Source organism: Panthera uncia (genome assembly GCF_023721935.1).
Source record: "Panthera uncia isolate 11264 chromosome C1 unlocalized genomic scaffold, Puncia_PCG_1.0 HiC_scaffold_4, whole genome shotgun sequence".
NCBI classification, from domain to species: domain Eukaryota; kingdom Metazoa; phylum Chordata; class Mammalia; order Carnivora; family Felidae; genus Panthera; species Panthera uncia.
Genome location: NW_026057585.1, coordinates 63211308 through 63230449, shown reverse-complemented (window position 1 = coordinate 63230449; position 19142 = coordinate 63211308). Strand labels below are relative to the sequence as shown.

The following is a 19142-nucleotide window of genomic DNA, read 5'->3' as shown; positions in this document are numbered from 1 at the left end:
AATCAAGTTACAGGGACCTTAAGTAATTTGTCAAAGGTCACAGGATCAACCAGCAGCGATCTGACTCCACCAGCACCCATGTCTTTCTCATTTTGTTCCACTTCCTAATGAGGCTATCGGTCATCAAAGAAGTTACAAAAGGCATTTGAGAGGAGCAATTCTAAACACAGGCACTGAACAAATCTGGCAAATCAGGGATTATAAAGAAGCCACCAAAAATAGCAAAACAAAAATTGTGGCAAAAATTAGCGCATTAGCCACTGAGGTGACTTCCAGCAAACGTATGCTTGCATTTTTTAGCTTTATCTTTACACATTAATATGATATTAATATACATTAATATCACTCCATACCAGCATCAGGCCCAAGTGAAAGGACATACACAATCACTAGCAGCACCATCATCATCGCCTCTTCTCTTCCCTCACTTCAGATAAAGCCTGAAGCCATCCAATGGAGCAACACACACAGATTCTAAAATCTATACACAAAGGCCCGTAGCTCAAATACAGAAGCCCACCGTGCCAATGTGCTCCCCCTGGTGGATGTTAGTTTCATGAGGTTTTCCTCCACATTCCTTTTAGGCATACAAACTGCCACAAGAATACCTATCCTGTCATTCATTCTCTGCCTAGCTTTTGGAAGACACAGTTTTATGTAGTTTCTAATTGCTATCTTTCTTCTTCTTCTTGTTTTTTTAAAGTTTATTTATTTATTTTTGAGAGAGAGAAAGAGGGACAGAGGATCTGAAGAGGGCCCTGTGCTGACAGCAGAGAACTTGATGTGGAGCTTGAACTCACAAACCATGAGATCATAACCTGAGCCGAAGTTGGACGCTTAACTGACTGAGCCACCCAGGAGCTCCTGCTATCTTTATTCTTAATTCCCCTTTTGGAGCTCTGCCCCATTCCTACCTTTCTGCTTTGCAGAGGGTTAAAAGCTCAGAAAATCAGTTGAGGGCTGTGAGTGTGGACATGCAGCCTCTGGTTAACACTACCTTCCCTTTTGTTCCTCTAGAATTAGGGGTAGTAATGGCTTTCTGCACTTACTGATCTCTGGGAAATACCACCTTTTGTTCTTCCAGCCTTTTCAACACTTATACACAAGTCCCTATGGGAAAAACTAAAGATCTTTTTGTTTCCTTGTTTGAACATCAACTGACATACCTTCCCAATCCAACTTATCTCCTCCCTTGTAAAAAAAAGTTACATTTGCAAAATTCATCACTATCTTCCTCATACTAAAATTAAAGGACACCAGGGTGCCTGGGTGGCTCCATCAGTTAAGCATCTGACTTTGGCTCAGGTTATGATCTTGCGGTTCGTGAGTTTGAGCCCCACATTGGGCTCTGTGCTAACAGCTCAGAGCCTGGAGCCTGCTTTGGATCCTGTGTCTCCCTCTCTCTGCCCCTCTCCTGCTCACATTCTGTCTCTCTCTCTCTCAAAAATAAACATTAAAAAAAAAATTTGTTAATTAAATTTAAAGGACACGTCTCTATCATCTATTTTTTTTCCTTCCCCCTTCCTCCTGAATTTATCCTTTATCCAAAACTGCCTTAAGGACCATTTTTACCCACTCCTAAAAATAACGGAAAACCTAATTCTTGAACTCCGCCAATCCCATTTTTACCCACTACTGCTCTAGCGAGCAAAAAAGTTTACTAGACGTAACAGGGTACAGCTAGTGCTTAAGTGACCCCACCTCAGAATCTAGGGTTCACACCCTCTATGTTACAGTGAACAGAAAAATCAGCAATCAGAAATCTTGCAGCTCCCAATCATTCATGATAAGGAATGGTTCTCATTCCAGCCCCAAACTCACCATCTTCAAACAACTCAACCAATTTAGCAACATATGGATTTTCATCATCATCCCCTTCAATCAACACGAATTGTCCAACTTGGATGTGAATCTCAGTCAAACTACCTTCTATTTTGACACTCATTTCTCTAGGAGGGAGAGAAACATGTTAGGAAATCGTTTAGGATGGGCCAACCTCTTCCGACCCTCTGGGCACAGATGAAAGTGCTCTCCAGCTGGAAATCCCAGAAATAGTTTCTCTCTGATGACCAATTCTCCTATTAGGAAACCAATTCACCCATAAAGTCATACGCCAGAAGAGATGAAATGGGTTGAATCAATTGTTTCAGTGTGAATGATTAATCTAGAGGCCTTACTATGAACCCTAACTTCTCTCAGTTATTGACAAAGAACAAAGGCTTCCCAAGCATGAAAGCTGCCCAGTAACAGTATCAAATTCTTCAGAGACCTCTAGGGCTGAGAGGACATCTAAACAACATCAAATCCCACCCTATTATTATGCAGAAATACACAGAACCCACCTTAAATAGATATAACATTATCATACCTGCCAAATTTTATTAATGATATAACGTCTTACTGTATCACTGCTTTATTTATGCTATCATCTTACATTAAACAAAACCCTTCCTTATAATCTATTCATATTTATTGCCCCTCAACTCTCAATCTGTAATAACTAGAACAGGCTGGATACAAGTTATTAACAGTTTAGTGTGGAGAAGCTATTATTTCCAGGACACCCAACAGAGTCCATCACTCACTTGTAGATGTGGTAGTGTAGTTTTTGATCCAACAATGGCCTGCCAACCCACGAGTAAGTTTGTCTGGTCTTCAGCCTTGTAGGGTAGTATGCCATGGCTCCTATGTGAAAGTCATTAACTGAGTTAACATGACAATGCTCTGATGGATTCTAGCACACAGTCCCTGACTTCGGTGAGTTCGGCCTACTCTTCTGCCCCCGATACATTTTATATCCAGATTTTAGATTTAGAAAACATTTTCTTTGATGAAAAAGTCAAGTTCTATACAGACTGAACACAGGAAATTTAGTATCATCTGTGTATGTCTTGTACTGTCTTATCTGTTCCTATGCACAGTCAATATGTAAGAAAAGAAACTATAAATATTTACAAGTACCTACTAGCTACACTGCACAATGATAGTTATTAAACATTCAACAACTCGAAACTAAAGACAGTGATACAATGGTTGTAAGCATCTTTATAATACTTATAAACCAGGTCTTAAGGCTGTTTAAGTAGCAAAGGCTCCCTACAGGGGTTTTCTGAACTGAATATTGAATAGTAAGTAAATATTGATAAGATAAAATTAAATGAGGGATTCTAAGGGATGGAGGGGAAAACATGCAAGAGGCATTTAGGGGAATGGTAATGGGTTTTATCAAGTGTATCATTACACTTACACTTAAGACAAAAAACACAAAACCTCTCTGACATTTGAAAGGGGACTTTTCCTGTGCATCTGACAGACCCTAGCTGTAAGTAGTGTGAATAGCAAAAAGAAATGCTTATGTTAAAGTACATGGGGAAAAAAAGGAGACACTTTTACTGATAAAAACAGAAATGTGAATGAAAAATCCAAGGATATCTGACAATCCTCTCTACAATTTGAGAGCTGCAATCTATTAGTCCTAATAATAACGCCAATCTATTATTTTAAGTTTAAGTAATTAAGATAATAAATCTTCCCTCTAAATTCAATGCTTTTTTTATGAAACTAAAATTTGACAAAACTGGGGCTAAATAAAAAATTTTTTTAATCCTTTTGACAGAATTACTCTGAATTACTGATAGATAGGCCAATAATTTCAGGCTGTGTTGAAAACAACATCCTGATTAAACAAGCTGGTTTCCTAAAGTTCAGTAGCATGTCCTATATTCTAACTTGGGAACATTCTGACCTATAAGATTTTCAGGTTTTGAAAAAGGTATTTTTTATGGGGCACCTGGGTGGCTCAGTAGGTAAATGTCTGACTTCAGCTCAGGTCATGATCTCACAATCTGTGAGCTGGGAGTCCTGCATTGGGCTCTCTGCTGTCAGCTTGGCCCGCTTGGGATCCTCTGTGTCTCCCTCTCTCTGCCCCTCCGCTGCTCACGCTCTCTCTCTCCCTCCCTCCCTCTCTCAAAAATAAACAAAAAAACCCCACACTGAACATTAAAAAAAATAAATTTAAAAAAATAAAAAAGGTATTTTTTCCTATGCTTTGAGGAAACTAATTAGCAAAAAGAAGAAAAGATACTAAGTCATTAGTAAATACACAGCTTAGAAATGATGCCTAAATGATTGCTATTAAAAACATTAAGAGTACTATATAATTCACACATAGTACTATTAAAATCAACCTAATTTTAATTAAGTACATCACAGAAATGAACAAATAGCAAAGACTAAGGAGTAAAAAAAGTAGGAGACTTGTGCTCAAATAAAAAGTGAATTTGGATTCATTATAACCAATAATCTCTTGGTAAAAATTAGTAAAACATTTTGAATCACAATAAATGTTCAAGGAAATACAGAACACTAACTTACCTTACAATATATGTTTCTTTTAATGGATGATCTAACACAGAACTGTCAGTAGTAAACTTGGATGTTTTCACCTTTCCACAATGCAACCAGGCAAAACAGGCTACAGAGGTAACAAAAGATGCAAATAAATTACAGATCTCACTAAACTCTGCTATTAAAAAAAAAACAAAAACCTGGAATATCACTGAGAGTACTTTGCAGCAAACTGGTCTCCCTGAAAACTTTCTATAATTCCCAAATAATCTAAGTGTAGAATAAATCACCTGATTTGCCACTTTGACTATAATATTTGACTCCACTGAAACAACATTCTCATTCTTTCAACCCCCAAATTGGCAAAGAGAAGGACAACCACCTGTAAGGTACTCATGTATACCTAAGGGAATCAAATCCAAGCTCTCAGCTTTTTAAAATACAGATGATATTTTAGCTTACTAAAGCAGACATCCTCCTTCAAAAACCAATCCAAGATAAAATTTCTAGGAGGTCATGAGCTATGATCAATGAGACCAGTATGTGGGGTGCCTGGGTGGCTCAGTCAGTTAAGCATCCAACTCGATTTCAGCTCAGGTCATGATCTCATGGTTCGTGGGATTGAGCTCCACACTGGGCTCTATGCTGACAGTGCAGAGCCTGCTTGCAATTCTCTCCTTCTCTCTGTCCCTCCCCACCTCAAAAGAATAAAAAATTTAAAAAATGAGACCAGTATACGGACATATATATACAAGGGTGGGTGGTTTACCCTAGGCTGAACAAACAGGGATACTGGAAGAAAGACTGTCTGGGCTTAGACATATAACCTGCCTCCCACTGGTCTATCACTATGCTTCAAGCCTGCTTTCCCAAACTTTAAGCAGATCAAGGTTGTTGGTGTCCTCGGATGTATTACACAGTTGCTGTTCTCTCTTCTTGCATATCTTTGCAGGGATGGCTCAGGTCTCAGCCCCAATCAAACTTTCTCAGATAGGCCTTCACTGATACCCAATGGAAAGTTACCCTGTTACTCCCTTATACTGTCCATCATGTTCCATTACCGCACCCTATGATCAAAGCAATAAACACTATATTAATTTCTTATTTATTGTACTTCCTATACTAGAATGTTAACTTCCAGGGGTGCCTGGGTGGCTCAGTCAGTTAAGCATCTGGCTCTTGATTTTGGCTCAGTTCATCAATTTCATGGATTCATGAGTTTGAGCCCCACATCAGGCTCTGTGCTGATGGTATCGAGCCTGCTTGGGATTCTCCCTCTTTCTGCCTCTCCCCTGCTCACACTCTCTCTCAAAATAAATAAACTTAAAAAAAAAAAAAAAAAGAATGTTAGCTTCCAAAAAGCACAGATATTGGGACCTTGTCTATCTTATTCATAACTGTATCCCCAGAGCCTAGGTTAGTACTCGGCACAAAAAAGGTGAATGAATGAATGAATGAATGAAAAAACAAATTGATTTTAAAAATTGTCTGACTCTTGATTTTGGAACAGGTCATGATCTCATGGTTCATGAGCTCCATGGTGGGCTCCACGCTGACAGTGCAGAGCCCGCTTGGGATTCTCTCTCATTTCCTCTCTCTCCCTCTCCCCTGCTTGCATTCTCTCTTTCTCTCAAAATAAGTAAATAAACTTAAAAAAAAAAAGGATTTAAAAAATCATTAGTGTCAATTAATACCAAGTGTGGTATGGACAGAGAACAGCCAGAAATCTCATACACTGCTGGAGGGCACGTAAATTGGTAAAACTGCTTTGGAAAATGGGCAGTATCTACTAAAACTGAACATATGAACATCCTATGACCCAGGAATTCCAACAGAATATACCCAATAGAAAAACATACAAACCATTGAAAGACATGAACCAGAATGTTCACAGCAGCTCTATACAGCAATGAAACTCAACAAACTATAACTGCACACATAGGGAAAAAATCTCACAAAGTAACAATGAACTAAAGAAATCAGACACCAGAAAATATCATACTATATCAATTCCATTTATATAAAGTTCAAAAATAGGTAAAAGTAACCTATGGTGTTAGAAGTCGTAATAGAAAGTAACCTAGGTGACTGAAAGGGAACATGGTGGGGAGGCCGGATGTTTCTGGGACGCTGGTCATGTTTCTTGATCTGCATGCTGGTTGCACAGGTATGTTTTCTTTAAGAAAATTCATTGACCTGTACATTTGATATGTTCACTTGTCTGTAAATATTTTTCAATGAAAAGTTCAAAAAATTAATGGAGAGTCCATCTAAAGAGGCAGCATAAGATGTCAAGCCTCTTTGTACTGTTATCCCACTTTCTTACCTTATGACCCAGCATTTCATCTCATCCACCATCAGCAGAGAGATCACCCAAGAGGGGTGATGAATGGGGTAGAAAGGCAGTCAGTCTGACTTGGCCTAGCAAAGGCTTTGGCTTCTAGGAGATACCCACAACAGACTTTCAATGTTGCAGATACCAGAAATCGGGAACATACATACCACCCAGTGCAGGGTGCCACACCCAAGGAAAACATAAGGGAGTTATGGTTGCAGTAAAAATGATAGCAGATACATATTGAGCCAATATTATGATAGAAGGTGGAGCCAAAACTCTATGAATTTATCTCATTTAATCCTCAAAATAATCCTAGAACAATGCTAGCACATACTAAGTGCACAGTAGGTACTCAATAATAAATATTTGCTGAATGAAAGGTAGGTGCTATTAGCCCTTCAAAATGATTAACTTGTCCTGGGGCACCTGGGTGGCTTGGTCAGTTAAGCGTCCGACTTCAGCTCAGGTCATGATCTCACAGTTCATGGGCCGGAGCCCTGCGTCAGGATGTGTTCACAGCTCAGAGCCTGGAGCCTGCTTTAGATTCTGTGTCTCCCTCTCTCTGCCCCCCCCCCCTCACTCATGCTGTCTCTGTCTCTCAAAAAAGTGAATAAACGTTAAAAAATTTTTAAATGAATGGGGCGCCTGGGTGGCGCAGTCGGTTAAGCGTCCGACTTCAGCCAGGTCACGATCTTGCGGTCCGTGAGTTCGAGCCCCGCGTCAGGCTCTGGGCTGATGGCTCAGAGCCTGGAGCCTGTTTCCGATTCTGTGTCTCCCTCTCTCTCTGCCCCTCCCCCATTCATGCTCTGTCTCTCTCTGTCCCAAAAATAAATAAAAAACGTTGATAAAATTTTTAAATGATTAACTTGTCTCAATGTTACTCTGGATGGCACAGTCTTAATTAGAACCCTGAGCAGCCAGATTCCAATGAACTCTAAACCACTTCAAAACCACTTCACTTTACAACACCTGTGTGAAAGTGGATACTGTTAATACATGCCTAAGAGAACTTGCTTCTGTTGTGCTTACTACAATAAGTCAGGCTTCCCAGGCCACTAACTGGGAAGTCAAATGTATCCCGATTTTCTTACCCACAACATGGGGATAATAATAGACTCTTCCTTCTATTCAACAAAAATTTTTAATCACCCATTGTGTGCCAGGCACTATTCTAGAATTAAGTGAGAAAATGCAAAAATGGTAAAAATCACTTCCCCACTCCCTAATCCCTTGCATTTATTTTTAAGAGATAGTGGTTCTTTTTTTTTTTTTTTTTTAAATAATTTGATGAACGTTATGAAACTCTCATACAATTCACACAAAATTTTGCTTTTAATTTCAGGGGATTCATAAACCTTATAAAATCCACATATTGCCCTCTATTACGTTAAAAACTGTTGCAGAAGGACTTGGTAAATTATGCTGTCACATCGGAAACCTCCGTTGGCATTCACAAGTACCCAAAAACAGCACGGAAGAGGGTACCATTTTTACGGACAACTAAAAGAGAAAACTGACACATCTAATTATTGTAGTTTCGCAGATAGTAGCCCCGGATAGGAATCTCACATCTCATGTGTCTAAGTCCAGTGCTTTTTCCAACTGTGAAAACAGAAGGCCTTTCTATTCCGGGGTTAGCCTAGAGGAAGTAAAAGACGTGCCAGCAGACTTCTCTCCTAGAAAGAAGGTGGATGAGAGTCCAGCAGTTAAGAGCAGCTCATCTGGGGGTTAAAAAAAAAAAAAAAAAAAAAAGACCTGGGTAGGAGCCCAGGCCTCTTACTCACAAAAAGCGACCTAGACAAGTCTCTCTCTGGGCTCAATTGATACATCCGTAAAATGGAGTCATAACTTCTGCTGCTTTGCCTTCCCTGTGGTGCTTGGTTCACCATGGCTCAAAGGAGGAAAAGATGCAAATGCATCACAAGGGCAAAGCCGATAGAAGATATGGTTACGATCATTAAATGAGAACCTCAGGGCGCTGTGGCCAGGAATACTCACGCTTTTCTGCTGTTGGCTTCCGGTTTCCCCAACTGCAAATTCTCCGTCCCTGACGGAGTGGGAAGCCTTTTACAAATCGGGATGTGGAAAAGAAGAATGCTCCTAATGGGCTTAGAATTTAACAGGCGCTTAGTAAATATATGCTGAACGAATCGATTGAGTGCGTCCACAGAGAAAAACCCGCAGTCCCCCTGGCTCAGATCCCCCTACAGCCCCGGAACTCCACACTCACCAGTTGCCTAAGCCCTCCGATTCCACCGTCTCTGCTTCAGGAGCTCGTGGAGCCGCAGCAATTCTAACCTGCCCCAGCTGGACTCCTCTTACAGCCACTGACCGCACGCCGGAGACAAAGCGGGAGCCTACCTGGGAAAGTAGAGAAGAGGGTGAAAAGAAAATTTCGCGCCAAACGTCGTGGCCCCGCCCCCAGGCTGTCTCCACGTTCCGTCACCAGCCAGCCATCCAGCCCCGCCCACTTGGGAGGGGATGCACGCCGCTCGTCGGCAAACGTGCAGCAGCCATCATTGATTCGGTCAGCGACGCTGTTAAGCGGAGAGAAGTTCCTTTTCTTGCAGCATTTCCGGTATCAAGATGGTGGCTTCAGCTATTTAAAGACTTTCTGAACCCTTCTTCGTCCCTTTGTGGATTTTTTTTTTTTTTAAACTGGATGTGACGCATTAAAAGAACCGACGGAAGTAGAACCGAAGGAGTTCGAAAATGGCGAACCGTACGGTGAAGGATGCGCATAGCATCCACGGCACCAATCCTCAGTATTTGGTGGAGAAGATCATTCGGACGCGAATCTACGAGTCTAAGTACTGGAAAGAGGAGTGCTTTGGACTGACGGGTGAGCGGGAGCGCGCGGACTCTTTTCCGCCGCCGTGTGGCCCAGTTCTGACTGGGCGCCTCCAAGACTGGCCCAAGGGGGTGAAACGGAGGGGAATCTGTCAGTCGTTCAGAAAAATCTGAGCGCCTACTATGTACCCAGTCTTGTGTTGATCTCTGGGGATACTTGTGAATATGCTAGCGCCTTAGTCGGAGGCATGTCTGAGTTGGGTTCTGTGGGTCTTTCCATATTTCATAATTATCTGCTGAGTTCCCAAACATTGTTAAGCTCGGGGACCCTAAAGTTCTTAAAGGAACGTTAACATACCTGATACCCAACTCATGGTCTTACTGTCCCTAAATCTGGACCATTTGCAGTATTTCCACGTTCGGATCCTAATATAAATATCAGTTCTTCAGAGAAGAACTGGTAGTCTTTCAGTCTTTGAATTTTGGCTCCTCATTTTAGTAGCTCTGTTACCCAGTGAACCATGGCTGCTTCTTACTGTAAAATGAGTTTAATGCCCACCTCAAAGGTTTGTTCTAAGGGCGAAATACAATAATGTACAAAAAGTATGGGGCTCTCTGGGTGGCTCAGTCGGTTAAGCCTTCCACTTGGCTCAGATCATGATCTCATGGTTCCTGGGTTCGAGCCCCCACATGGGGCTCTGCGCTGACAGTACAGAGCCTGCTTGGGATTCTCTCTCTGCCCCTCTGTCTATGCCCCTCCTCCACTCGCACTTTCTCTCTCAAAATAAATAAACTTTAAAAAGAAGTACAAGAAGTATTTGGTATAGGGGCGCCTGGGTGGCTTAGTGGTTAAGCTTCCCACCCTTGGTTTCTGCTCAGTCATGATCCCAGGGTTGGTGGGATGGATCCCCTGCCTTGGGTTCTTCCTCTGTCAGCAGGGAGCCTGCTTGGGATTTTCTCTCCCAATCAGTCTGTCCCTCCCTCACCTACTGCTGCCGCCTCACCTGTGCTTTCTCTCTTTCGAAATAAGTAAACTTTAAAAAAAACAAAAAACAAAGTTACAGGTAAATATTTTAAGAAGTATCCAGCAGTGTGCTAGTTGTTGTTACCTATGCCATTACTGTTAACTCCACCTATGCCATTACTGTTGTTGCCACCACTGCTAACTGTGTGTCCATGGACAAGTCATATTGTTTCTCTCAGTCGCCATTAAATTTTGGAGTCCTGTCAATTTTGGGGCCTTTTCTCATTACATAATTCTCTCCTTGGATGATCTCCGCACTGTAGTTACATGTTATATGTAGATACCTTCAAATTTATCTCTCCCTCTGAGATCTAAATCTCTTGATTCCAAAACATGCCAACTCGGTATGTCCAAAAGTTGAACTCATGATCTTTTCTCCCCCAACACTAAGATTATGTTCCCGTCATATAATTTTATGCATCCTGCATCTTCTTTCAACTGTTCATCACAATTTCAATTATTTTTTCAATGCTTTCTGCCTTGCCAGACTGTAAACTCTGTAAGAGTAGTAATTTTGTCCTTCTTTATCCCTTTACCTGTTTCTCTAGTATTTAGCACCCGGCTATAAGTTGTCAACTGTAATGTTGAATGAATTAATATAGAATTTATCATAAAGGAACTTGAAATCTGATTTATAAGACACTAATGGTGTCTCTCATACATTATTTGCTGTGTGTCAGGTGTTAACATTTGTTTTGTCTCACTTGATTGTCACTATAGCCCTTAAACTTTGTACCTTTATTATTCAGATTTGAAATGACAGGTTAAAAAAGTAAAATGACTTGTCCTAGTTCACACAGCTTGTGTTTGATTTTGAAAACACTTGTGAAAGATAAGGGTTATGTAGTTATAGAGTGGTTTGTTGTTGTTATTTAACTCTTGATCTGGCAGTTTTTTGGCAAACGATGGTGACAAGCATGGACTCTGAAATTAGACTCCTTACATGTATATCCAGGCCCTGCTACTCTCTGGCTGTGCACCTTGAGCAAGTCACTTAACCTTTCTTAGCCCTCATTTTTCTTAGCTGAAAACAGCCTCAGTGCAGGAACTTCAGAGCTTGCGAAGATTGAGATTATATGAAATGCTTAGCAGAGTATCTCGCATATAGTGACACTTCAGTGTATATTGGCTGCTGTTGTTATTCCTACTCAGACATGCTTATTCTCCTAATACGAAATTATTGATTAGTATGCAGGAGTACCAAAGCTTGAACTAACTTCTCTCCACTTCACACTGGGAAAAGCTGGGCCTAATGTGTCTGAGATGCCACTTTATTTTGTTTTTGTTTTTGTTTTTAGCTGAACTTGTAGTCGATAAAGCCATGGAGTTGAGGTTTGTGGGTGGTGTCTATGGTGGCAACATAAAGCCAACTCCCTTTCTGTGTTTGACCTTGAAGATGCTTCAAATTCAACCCGAGAAGGATATCATTGTAGAGTTTATCAAAAATGAAGATTTCAAGTGAGTGAAATGTTGACTAGCTAATATAAAAGCTTCAATTTCAGTGATCCAGAATTTGGCTTTGGTTAAGAAGAGTGAAAGCAATTTATCTTATTTCTACAGAGTTCCACCCTACAGACTTTGCTCCTGAGTTCTTGAGTTTGTATTTTGTTTGTTCTGATGGTTTTGATCTTCTTTACATTCCTAGTCTTGGTAACTCCCCCCACCCCCTTGCCTCTGCCACCCAAAAAGCATTTCACAAATTCACTGAACATAGATTAAGCAGAAGTGAGTGCCTAATATGTTGGTAACACTGGATGCTCAAAGATGAAGAAAACTACATTGTGTGGTAAACAAATAGGAAAACTTTCATGTAGATATAGGTTCATGTCCAGACTCTGTTACTTATTGTGACCTTGGAGAAGTTACTACATTTTCTGAGCTTTATTTATCTGTAAAATGGAGATGAGGATACCAATTCAGGATTGATATGAGAGTTAAAAAAGATAGTGCTGGGGGGCCTAGGTGGTGCCTGAGCCCTGACTCATGGTTATGGCATCGAGCCCTGTGTCAGGGTCTGTGCTAAGTGTGGAGCCTGCTTAAGATTCTCTCCCTCCCTCTGCCCTTCTCCCCACTTGTGCATTCTTCTCTCTCTGAAATAAAATTTAAAATTTTATTTAAAAAAGATAGTGCAGTGCCTGTCGCATGGTAAACACCCCCAAAATGTAAGCTGCTCGTACTATTTTATTATTCATTCTCAAGGAGCTCACAGACAAGTATAGGAGACAGACATGATAGCTTATTAGGTGCCACCCTCTATTCTAAGGGAGTTACATATAGGTATTTAACCTTCACAACAACCCTATAAAGTTATTACCCCTGTCATACAGGGGAGGAAACCTAGCACAGAGAAATTAAGTAATTTCCTCAAGGTCAAACAGCTAGTAAGTGGCAAAGCTGGCTTCAGTGTACACATTCTTTTGTACTTTATTCTGTTTGTCATATAAAGAAACTGCTGAGTTTGAAATGCCTACTAGTTACTACAAGTGTAGATTTGAGTGGGTAGTTGGATACAGGAGAAAAGAAAAAGGAATTTTAACAAAACATTAACAGCTAGAAAATAGCTAACTTTTATTAGGCACTATATGCTATGCTTAGCACTACATGCACATTTCTCACTAAATACACCAAGCCATTAAATTAGGCATTATCATCTCCATTTTACAAGGATTGAGAAAGTAAGTAACTTGCTTAATATAACAAAATCAGTAAGTTATGGACTCAGAATGGTAACCTAGATGACTTTGACTTTTTTCCAGAACCAGCCTTCTATGCTGCCTAGCAACAATTTATATATTCACATCTATGTATATTATTTCTTGTATTGTTAGTAAATATATATGTCCTGTTGTTAAATTCAGTATCTGATTTGATTCTTACAGCAATCCTGTGAGGTAAATAAGTTCTATCTTCATGTTACATAGACTCTGAAAGTTGATCAACATGTCCCAAGTTCCCACAGCAAGTAAATGGTAGAATGGGAACTTGACGCCAGGTCTCCATATTTTAACTATCTTTCTGCTGCCCTATGTTGCCTCTAAAATTGCGGTTTTCTCATATGCCAAAGAAGAGAAAGAACTTGTTCATCCACTACTGATATGAAAAAAGGCAGGTGTGAAACTCAAGAATTTTTTTGAATGGCCTGTAGCTTCATTGTCCTCTGTCTGTCAGGTATGTCCGCATGTTGGGAGCACTTTACATGAGGCTGACAGGCACTGCAATTGATTGCTACAAGTACTTAGAGCCTCTGTACAACGACTATCGAAAAATCAAGAGCCAGAACCGAAATGGGGGTGAGTATGTTGCCAAATGTCTGGACCTTCCTCCCTGAACCAGTTTTTATTTCACCAGTATCTCTCCCTTCACATTGTAACATACGTTGTGAATGTTCCTCTTCATCCATTACATTACCATCTTCATTCAGCTTCTCCACCACCTGCACGGAGTACTCCATCAGACTTTCTGTTAGCCTTACCCAGTCTGTCCCTGGTTGCCTACCTTTTCAATTGCATCTTGTGTCAATCTCAGCCTTCCATCATGTGTTCCCTCCACATGTGCTCCATCCCATAAGATTTACCTTTAGAATGACCTCTGTAAAAGCCTTCCCCAAACCTCCCAAAGTTAGTTTTCCCTATGTTATATCATTACAGTTATTTTTAGTGGTGTCTCTTCTAGCACTTTATTTCACACTACAGTATAGATTAAGTATACTTCTACTTCTGTAGGAATCCCCTGAAAAATAGTGTGTCCAATGGGGGCAGCTCCATACATTTTACAAAAAGGTATTTTTTGTGGTAGAGTGGGATTCAGGGTAATACAGTCAAAATATTTTTCTTCTCACTTAGTGTCATAACCAAAGATTAGGAACATTTGCCTTTCCCTTCTAGATGTAACATTAAGCAGTAGAAAGTTAAGATTTTGGTGTTTTACTTTAAATTTTATTAACTTGTTAATTTGTTTATTGAATAAATACATAGTAACTACCAATATCATGCCAGATTCTGTGCTAATACTGGAAATAACATGGTGAACAAGGTGGACATGGTCATGGCCATCATGGAATTACTTATTTATGATTATACTATGTTAAACTAAGATGGGGTTTCTCAACCTATTGACAGTTTGATCCAGATGATTCTTTGTTGTGGGGAGCTGTCCAGCCCATTGTAGGATGTTTAGCCATTATCCCTGGACTCTACCCACTAAGATGCCAGTAGCATCCCCATTAGTTGTGGGTAGCAAAGTAACCCCTGGTTGAGAACCACTGAACTAAGGTAATGTTTATGATAAGAATCCTGAAAAGGCTATTGTTTACCATATAAGATACATGTTCTATATTTAAAAACATAGTGCGTTCACATAAGAATTTGTACTTGAGTTATATGATCTGTTCAAGAACATCACCCCTATACAATTCAGGACTGTTTGCGCTTGCTTTTGTGTTGGGTCTCCTGCTGATTCGGACAGCTTTATTCATCCCTTTATCGCCAGCTCTAAGAAGAGGCCTGTTTCATAGATGGCCTCAGTAGAGGTGAACTGAATGAATGAAGATAAGTGATGACAAGGCTGTGAATGGCTATAGTTTGAGCCAGGTTTGTCAGTAATCCCTTCTCTGTAACTGCCACAGTGAATAGCTTTACTAATGAATATGCAGGAAGGGGAGGCTGCAGAGGGTTTACACTTTCTATACCAAGTACTCTATATTTTACATATAGAGTCTTAAACTTCTTTTACTTGTTGGCTATATAAATTTATTTCCAAGTTGCTTAAGCTTATGACTTTTCTTTCAGAGTTTGAACTGATGCATGTGGATGAGTTTATTGATGAACTGCTGCACAGTGAGAGAGTCTGTGATATCATTCTACCCCGGCTACAGGTAAAAGATAAAGGTCTCTTATCAGAGTCGCCCTTCTCTCCCCAAGACAGGCAGACAGACAAGTACACATACATAATAAAACACCGGAGCTCTAGGATCCTAGGGGCCCTCTTATTAAGCAGTCTTACTACTATGAAAAAGGGGATTGAGAGTGAAAGGAAAACAGATAAAGTATTTGAAGAGTAGGGCTTTAAAAGTGAGTTAACACAGCAAGACTTTCTTCTTTAAAATATTATAAGGAAATTGCAGGATATAAAACAGGAGAGTCAGGAGTGGTAGACTGAGATCTGAACCCCTTAAATATCCTTTATAACCCTGTTCCCTTCCCTAATGATTATCCATGTAGCACCTTTCAGGAATGGGTTTTGCAGACTATGATTTTAAACCTACTGTCATAAAGTACATAGGGAAAACAGATAAAGTAGGTTGCCTAAAGAGAAAGGGAATGGTCTGTAATGGAGAAATGAGCAGGGAATTAGGAGATTAAATTTCTGGGTTGTTGTTATGGCTGACTAGCTGTGGGACCTGGTTTTATTTTCCCATCTATAAAATAGGGAAATTAGACTACTTCAGTGGTCTTTAACATGCTCTATGGAACTGTTTTAAGGCTACGGAGAGCAATAAGAGGAAAAAGCCCACATATTCAATCACAGCAACTCCTTTTTTCTCCAAGTTACATACTGGGCTTGAGAGTGAGATTTCATTTGAACAAAGACTTTTGCTCTTTTAAATGGCTTTATTATTAAAGTGTAACTGACATACATTAAACTACATACAATTTGATAAGTGTACAATTTGGTAAGTTTTGCCATATGTATACACCCTTGAAACTGTCCTCACAATCAAAAATAGTGAACATATCCATTATCCCAAAAGTTTCCTTTTTTCCTTTTGGGTAATCCCTTCCTTCCCTTCTCCCTCACCCTTAAGCAACCATTGATATGCTGTCACAATAAGATTAGTTTGTGTTTTGGAATTGATACAGTATATACTCTTCTTTTTTTGTCTTTCACTCAGCAAAGTAATATTTATTTCATAATAATTATTTCAAAGTAGGGAATAGAGTGAAATGCAGGTATCTGATAAACGGGTCAGATGAGGCAGCAAATCAGCTGGATAAAAAGCAGTTGGTAGGTAAGTGCTCACATTTAAATGCAGTGAACCAATTCTTCCTCTATAGTGACCCAGTTAAAGGAAACTATAAAATAAAAATCCTGAAAATGAGTGTGATATATACTTCCTGTTATGTATTGGCTATTGTAGACTGTAGTAAAGAGAGTAAGATTTCGGGGTGCCTGGGTGGCTCAGTAGTTGGTTAAGCACCTGACTCTTGATTTCAGCTCAGGTTATAATCTCACCATTCATGACACTGAGCCCTGTGTCGGGCTCTGCACTGACAGCACAGAGCCTGCTTAGGGTTCTCTCTCTCCCTCTCCCTCTCTCTCAAAATAAATAAACTCTAAAAAAAAGAGTAAGATTTCAAAACTGAAAGCGTGCTTTCAGGGCCCGGTTCTCACACTTCATTATGATTATGTTAGCAATCGTTATTAGCTGCTATCATTTTTAAAAATACTACAAGAAATGGATTACTTTCAAGTGCAATCAGTTTGTAGCCAAAGGATTGAAAGTCCATTCAGCTTTAAGCAAGACTATTGGTGTAAAGAAGATGGTCTGCATAGAGTCTAGAAGACCACAAAACATGCACTGAGAGAGAAAATTGAAATCTGACTGATGTATATCACCAAGAAGTGTGGTCTGGTGTGGGCCTCTATCTGTTCTGGATGAAGTGATCCTTAACACTTTCTTTTGTTCTGATTCTGTCCTTGGTAAGTACCTCATCAATTTAGCTTCTGATGTGCCTGGACATTGACAACAAGCTGCTCTGGGATGAATTCAAATTTCATCAAACACAAATACAATGAATTAATATAGTGATTTTAGTAGCTTCTGAGTCTTGTGAGCATTAGGGATTTGGGATGCCCTGTCTGATGCAGTCTTAGATCACAACTGATCACAAACTGGTAATCCTGTGACTGGAGGGCCTTCTTCCAAGGAGCTCTTTAATGAGGTATTGACTTCACTGAGTGGCATCTTTGTCTCATTTCTCTCAAACTTCATAGAATTTTGTTAGGGATGAGTGAGATGTAAGCTAGATATTACTATTTATTCTAGGGCTGTCCAACATTCTTTATGTCCTAGACAGGAGAAAATGGTAAAGGGATCTTATGACCCAGCAAGTCCATTTGGCATTTTTTAACTCATCTTTGCCTTTCAGTTCCTTAATCATAGATAAGCCTGCTAAGTCACATCTCAGAAGAAAATGGAATCAGGAGTCCCAGTGTTCACACTGAATGACTCACACTGAACTGTATAGACAGTTCTCTAAATCCTGAGTCAGGTAGAGAGTTGGTGGTATTCCAGAGCAGGACCCAAGGCACTCTTTAGTCGCCAAACTGGGCTGAGCCTCAGTGGGTCTCTTAGGGGAGATTCTGCTCTGAGCCCCTGTTGCAACTACCAGCCACCAGAGTCACAGCTGTGAACATACTGGTCCTTGTATATGAGGCTCCATTTTTTATTCAAGGCTATACCTATACGGCTTGATATTTCAGTGACTGGAAGAGTAAAAGACCACAGAGAATAAGCCAACAGAAAATGAAGTTGTTACCTTCAACTTTGTATTTATGTGTTTACAGGGGGATATGTGAGTATTGGTTCCAAGTATGTTAGATTCCTTAGGAAAATCTTGAACTGTCTAGGATGTCTTTGAAATGAAATTTGCCTCAGCTGTTGCTCCCTAGTCTTCCTGTCAATCCCAGAAGCCCAGTGTTGGGGCTTCAAGACATAGATGAGAGAACAAGGCCCTCTAACTCTCATTATGCTTTCCATAGAAACGCTATGTGCTAGAGGAAGCTGAGCAACTGGAGCCTCGGGTTAGTGCTCTAGAAGAGGACATGGATGATGTGGAGTCCAGTGAAGAGGAAGAAGAGGAAGATGAGAAGGTCAGGCTCTCTGGGAGCTTAACAGTTGAAGGAGGGATAATTATGGGGAAGGGATGGGGGAATGGTCCTTTCTTGTTTTGTTTTCAGACTTTACTTTTTAACTTTCTTTAACCAAAAAATACGATATTTGAGTATGAGCATTGAATTAAATAGACTTTGATTCGTATCTCAGCTCTCCACAATCTTGTGCAAATTAATTTCAGTCTTTTCTTTTGTAAAGCAAGGCTAATGATACCTTTCTCTTAGGATTGTTATGGATATTAATAAAAGGATATATACAACGCCCTTAGCACAGTACTGCGACATTATAATTGCCTCATAGTTGGCAGCTATTTAAATAAATACTTAGGACAAGAATAATAATACTGTGCATAGTTGAACCTATCCTAAGGAGTAAGCCTAGTTTAGAAAAAGAAAATACCTGAGGTGCCTGGGTGGCTCTGTCAGTTAAGTGTCCAACTTTGGCTCAGGTCATGATCTCACGGTCAGTGAGTTCAAGTCCCACGTTGGGCTCTGTGCTAACAGCTTAGAGCCTGGAGCCTGCTTTGGATTCTGTGTCTCCCTCTCTCTCTGCCCCTCCCCACCTTGCACACATGCTCTCTCTTGCTCTAATAAACATTAAAAAAGTTTTTTTAAAGAAAAATACCTACTGCATGATCGTGTTCTTTACTAGTTATAATGCTGAAAAATTGAAAGGAACCCAGCTGTCAGGGAGCACTCAGGTAAACTATTAAAACTATTAGCCATTAAAACTGTTATGAAAAGTACTGT

At 40.1% G+C, this 19142-nt stretch overlaps 2 protein-coding genes across 2 annotated transcripts in view; one reads left to right on the top strand and one right to left on the bottom strand.

The window, feature by feature from the left end:
* Nucleotides 1–9195, bottom strand: part of ORC1 (origin recognition complex subunit 1) — a 34268-nt gene extending 25073 nt beyond the window's left edge. Inside the window, exons 1-4 of the mRNA XM_049617178.1 lie at nucleotides 8916–9195; nucleotides 4375–4474; nucleotides 2586–2685; nucleotides 1822–1949 (exon numbers count right to left, since the gene is read on the bottom strand). Coding sequence (XP_049473135.1) covers nucleotides 1822–1949; nucleotides 2586–2680 — 223 coding nt within the window. The 5' untranslated portion in view covers nucleotides 2681–2685; nucleotides 4375–4474; nucleotides 8916–9195. The remainder of the gene's footprint in view (nucleotides 1–1821; nucleotides 1950–2585; nucleotides 2686–4374; nucleotides 4475–8915) is intronic.
* A 61-nt stretch (nucleotides 9196–9256) lies between these two features.
* Nucleotides 9257–18981, top strand: PRPF38A (pre-mRNA processing factor 38A). The gene is made up of 5 exons (XM_049617182.1): nucleotides 9257–9527; nucleotides 11798–11957; nucleotides 13668–13789; nucleotides 15287–15372; nucleotides 18261–18981. The coding sequence occupies exons 1-5, from the start codon at nucleotides 9398–9400 to the stop codon at nucleotides 18480–18482; spliced, it is 720 nt and encodes a 239-aa protein (XP_049473139.1). The 5' UTR covers nucleotides 9257–9397; the 3' UTR covers nucleotides 18483–18981.
* The last annotated feature ends 161 nt before the right edge of the window (nucleotides 18982–19142 follow it).

Coding starts and splice junctions, on each gene's coding strand:
- PRPF38A (XM_049617182.1), top strand. CDS start 9,398: ATGGCGAACCGTACGGTGAAGGATGCGCATAGCATCCACGGCACCAAT. Junction 13,790..15,286: donor GAGCCAGAACCGAAATGGGG/GTGAGTATGTTG, acceptor CTTTTCTTTCAG/AGTTTGAACTGATGCATGTG. Junction 15,373..18,260: donor TCATTCTACCCCGGCTACAG/GTAAAAGATAAA, acceptor TGCTTTCCATAG/AAACGCTATGTGCTAGAGGA.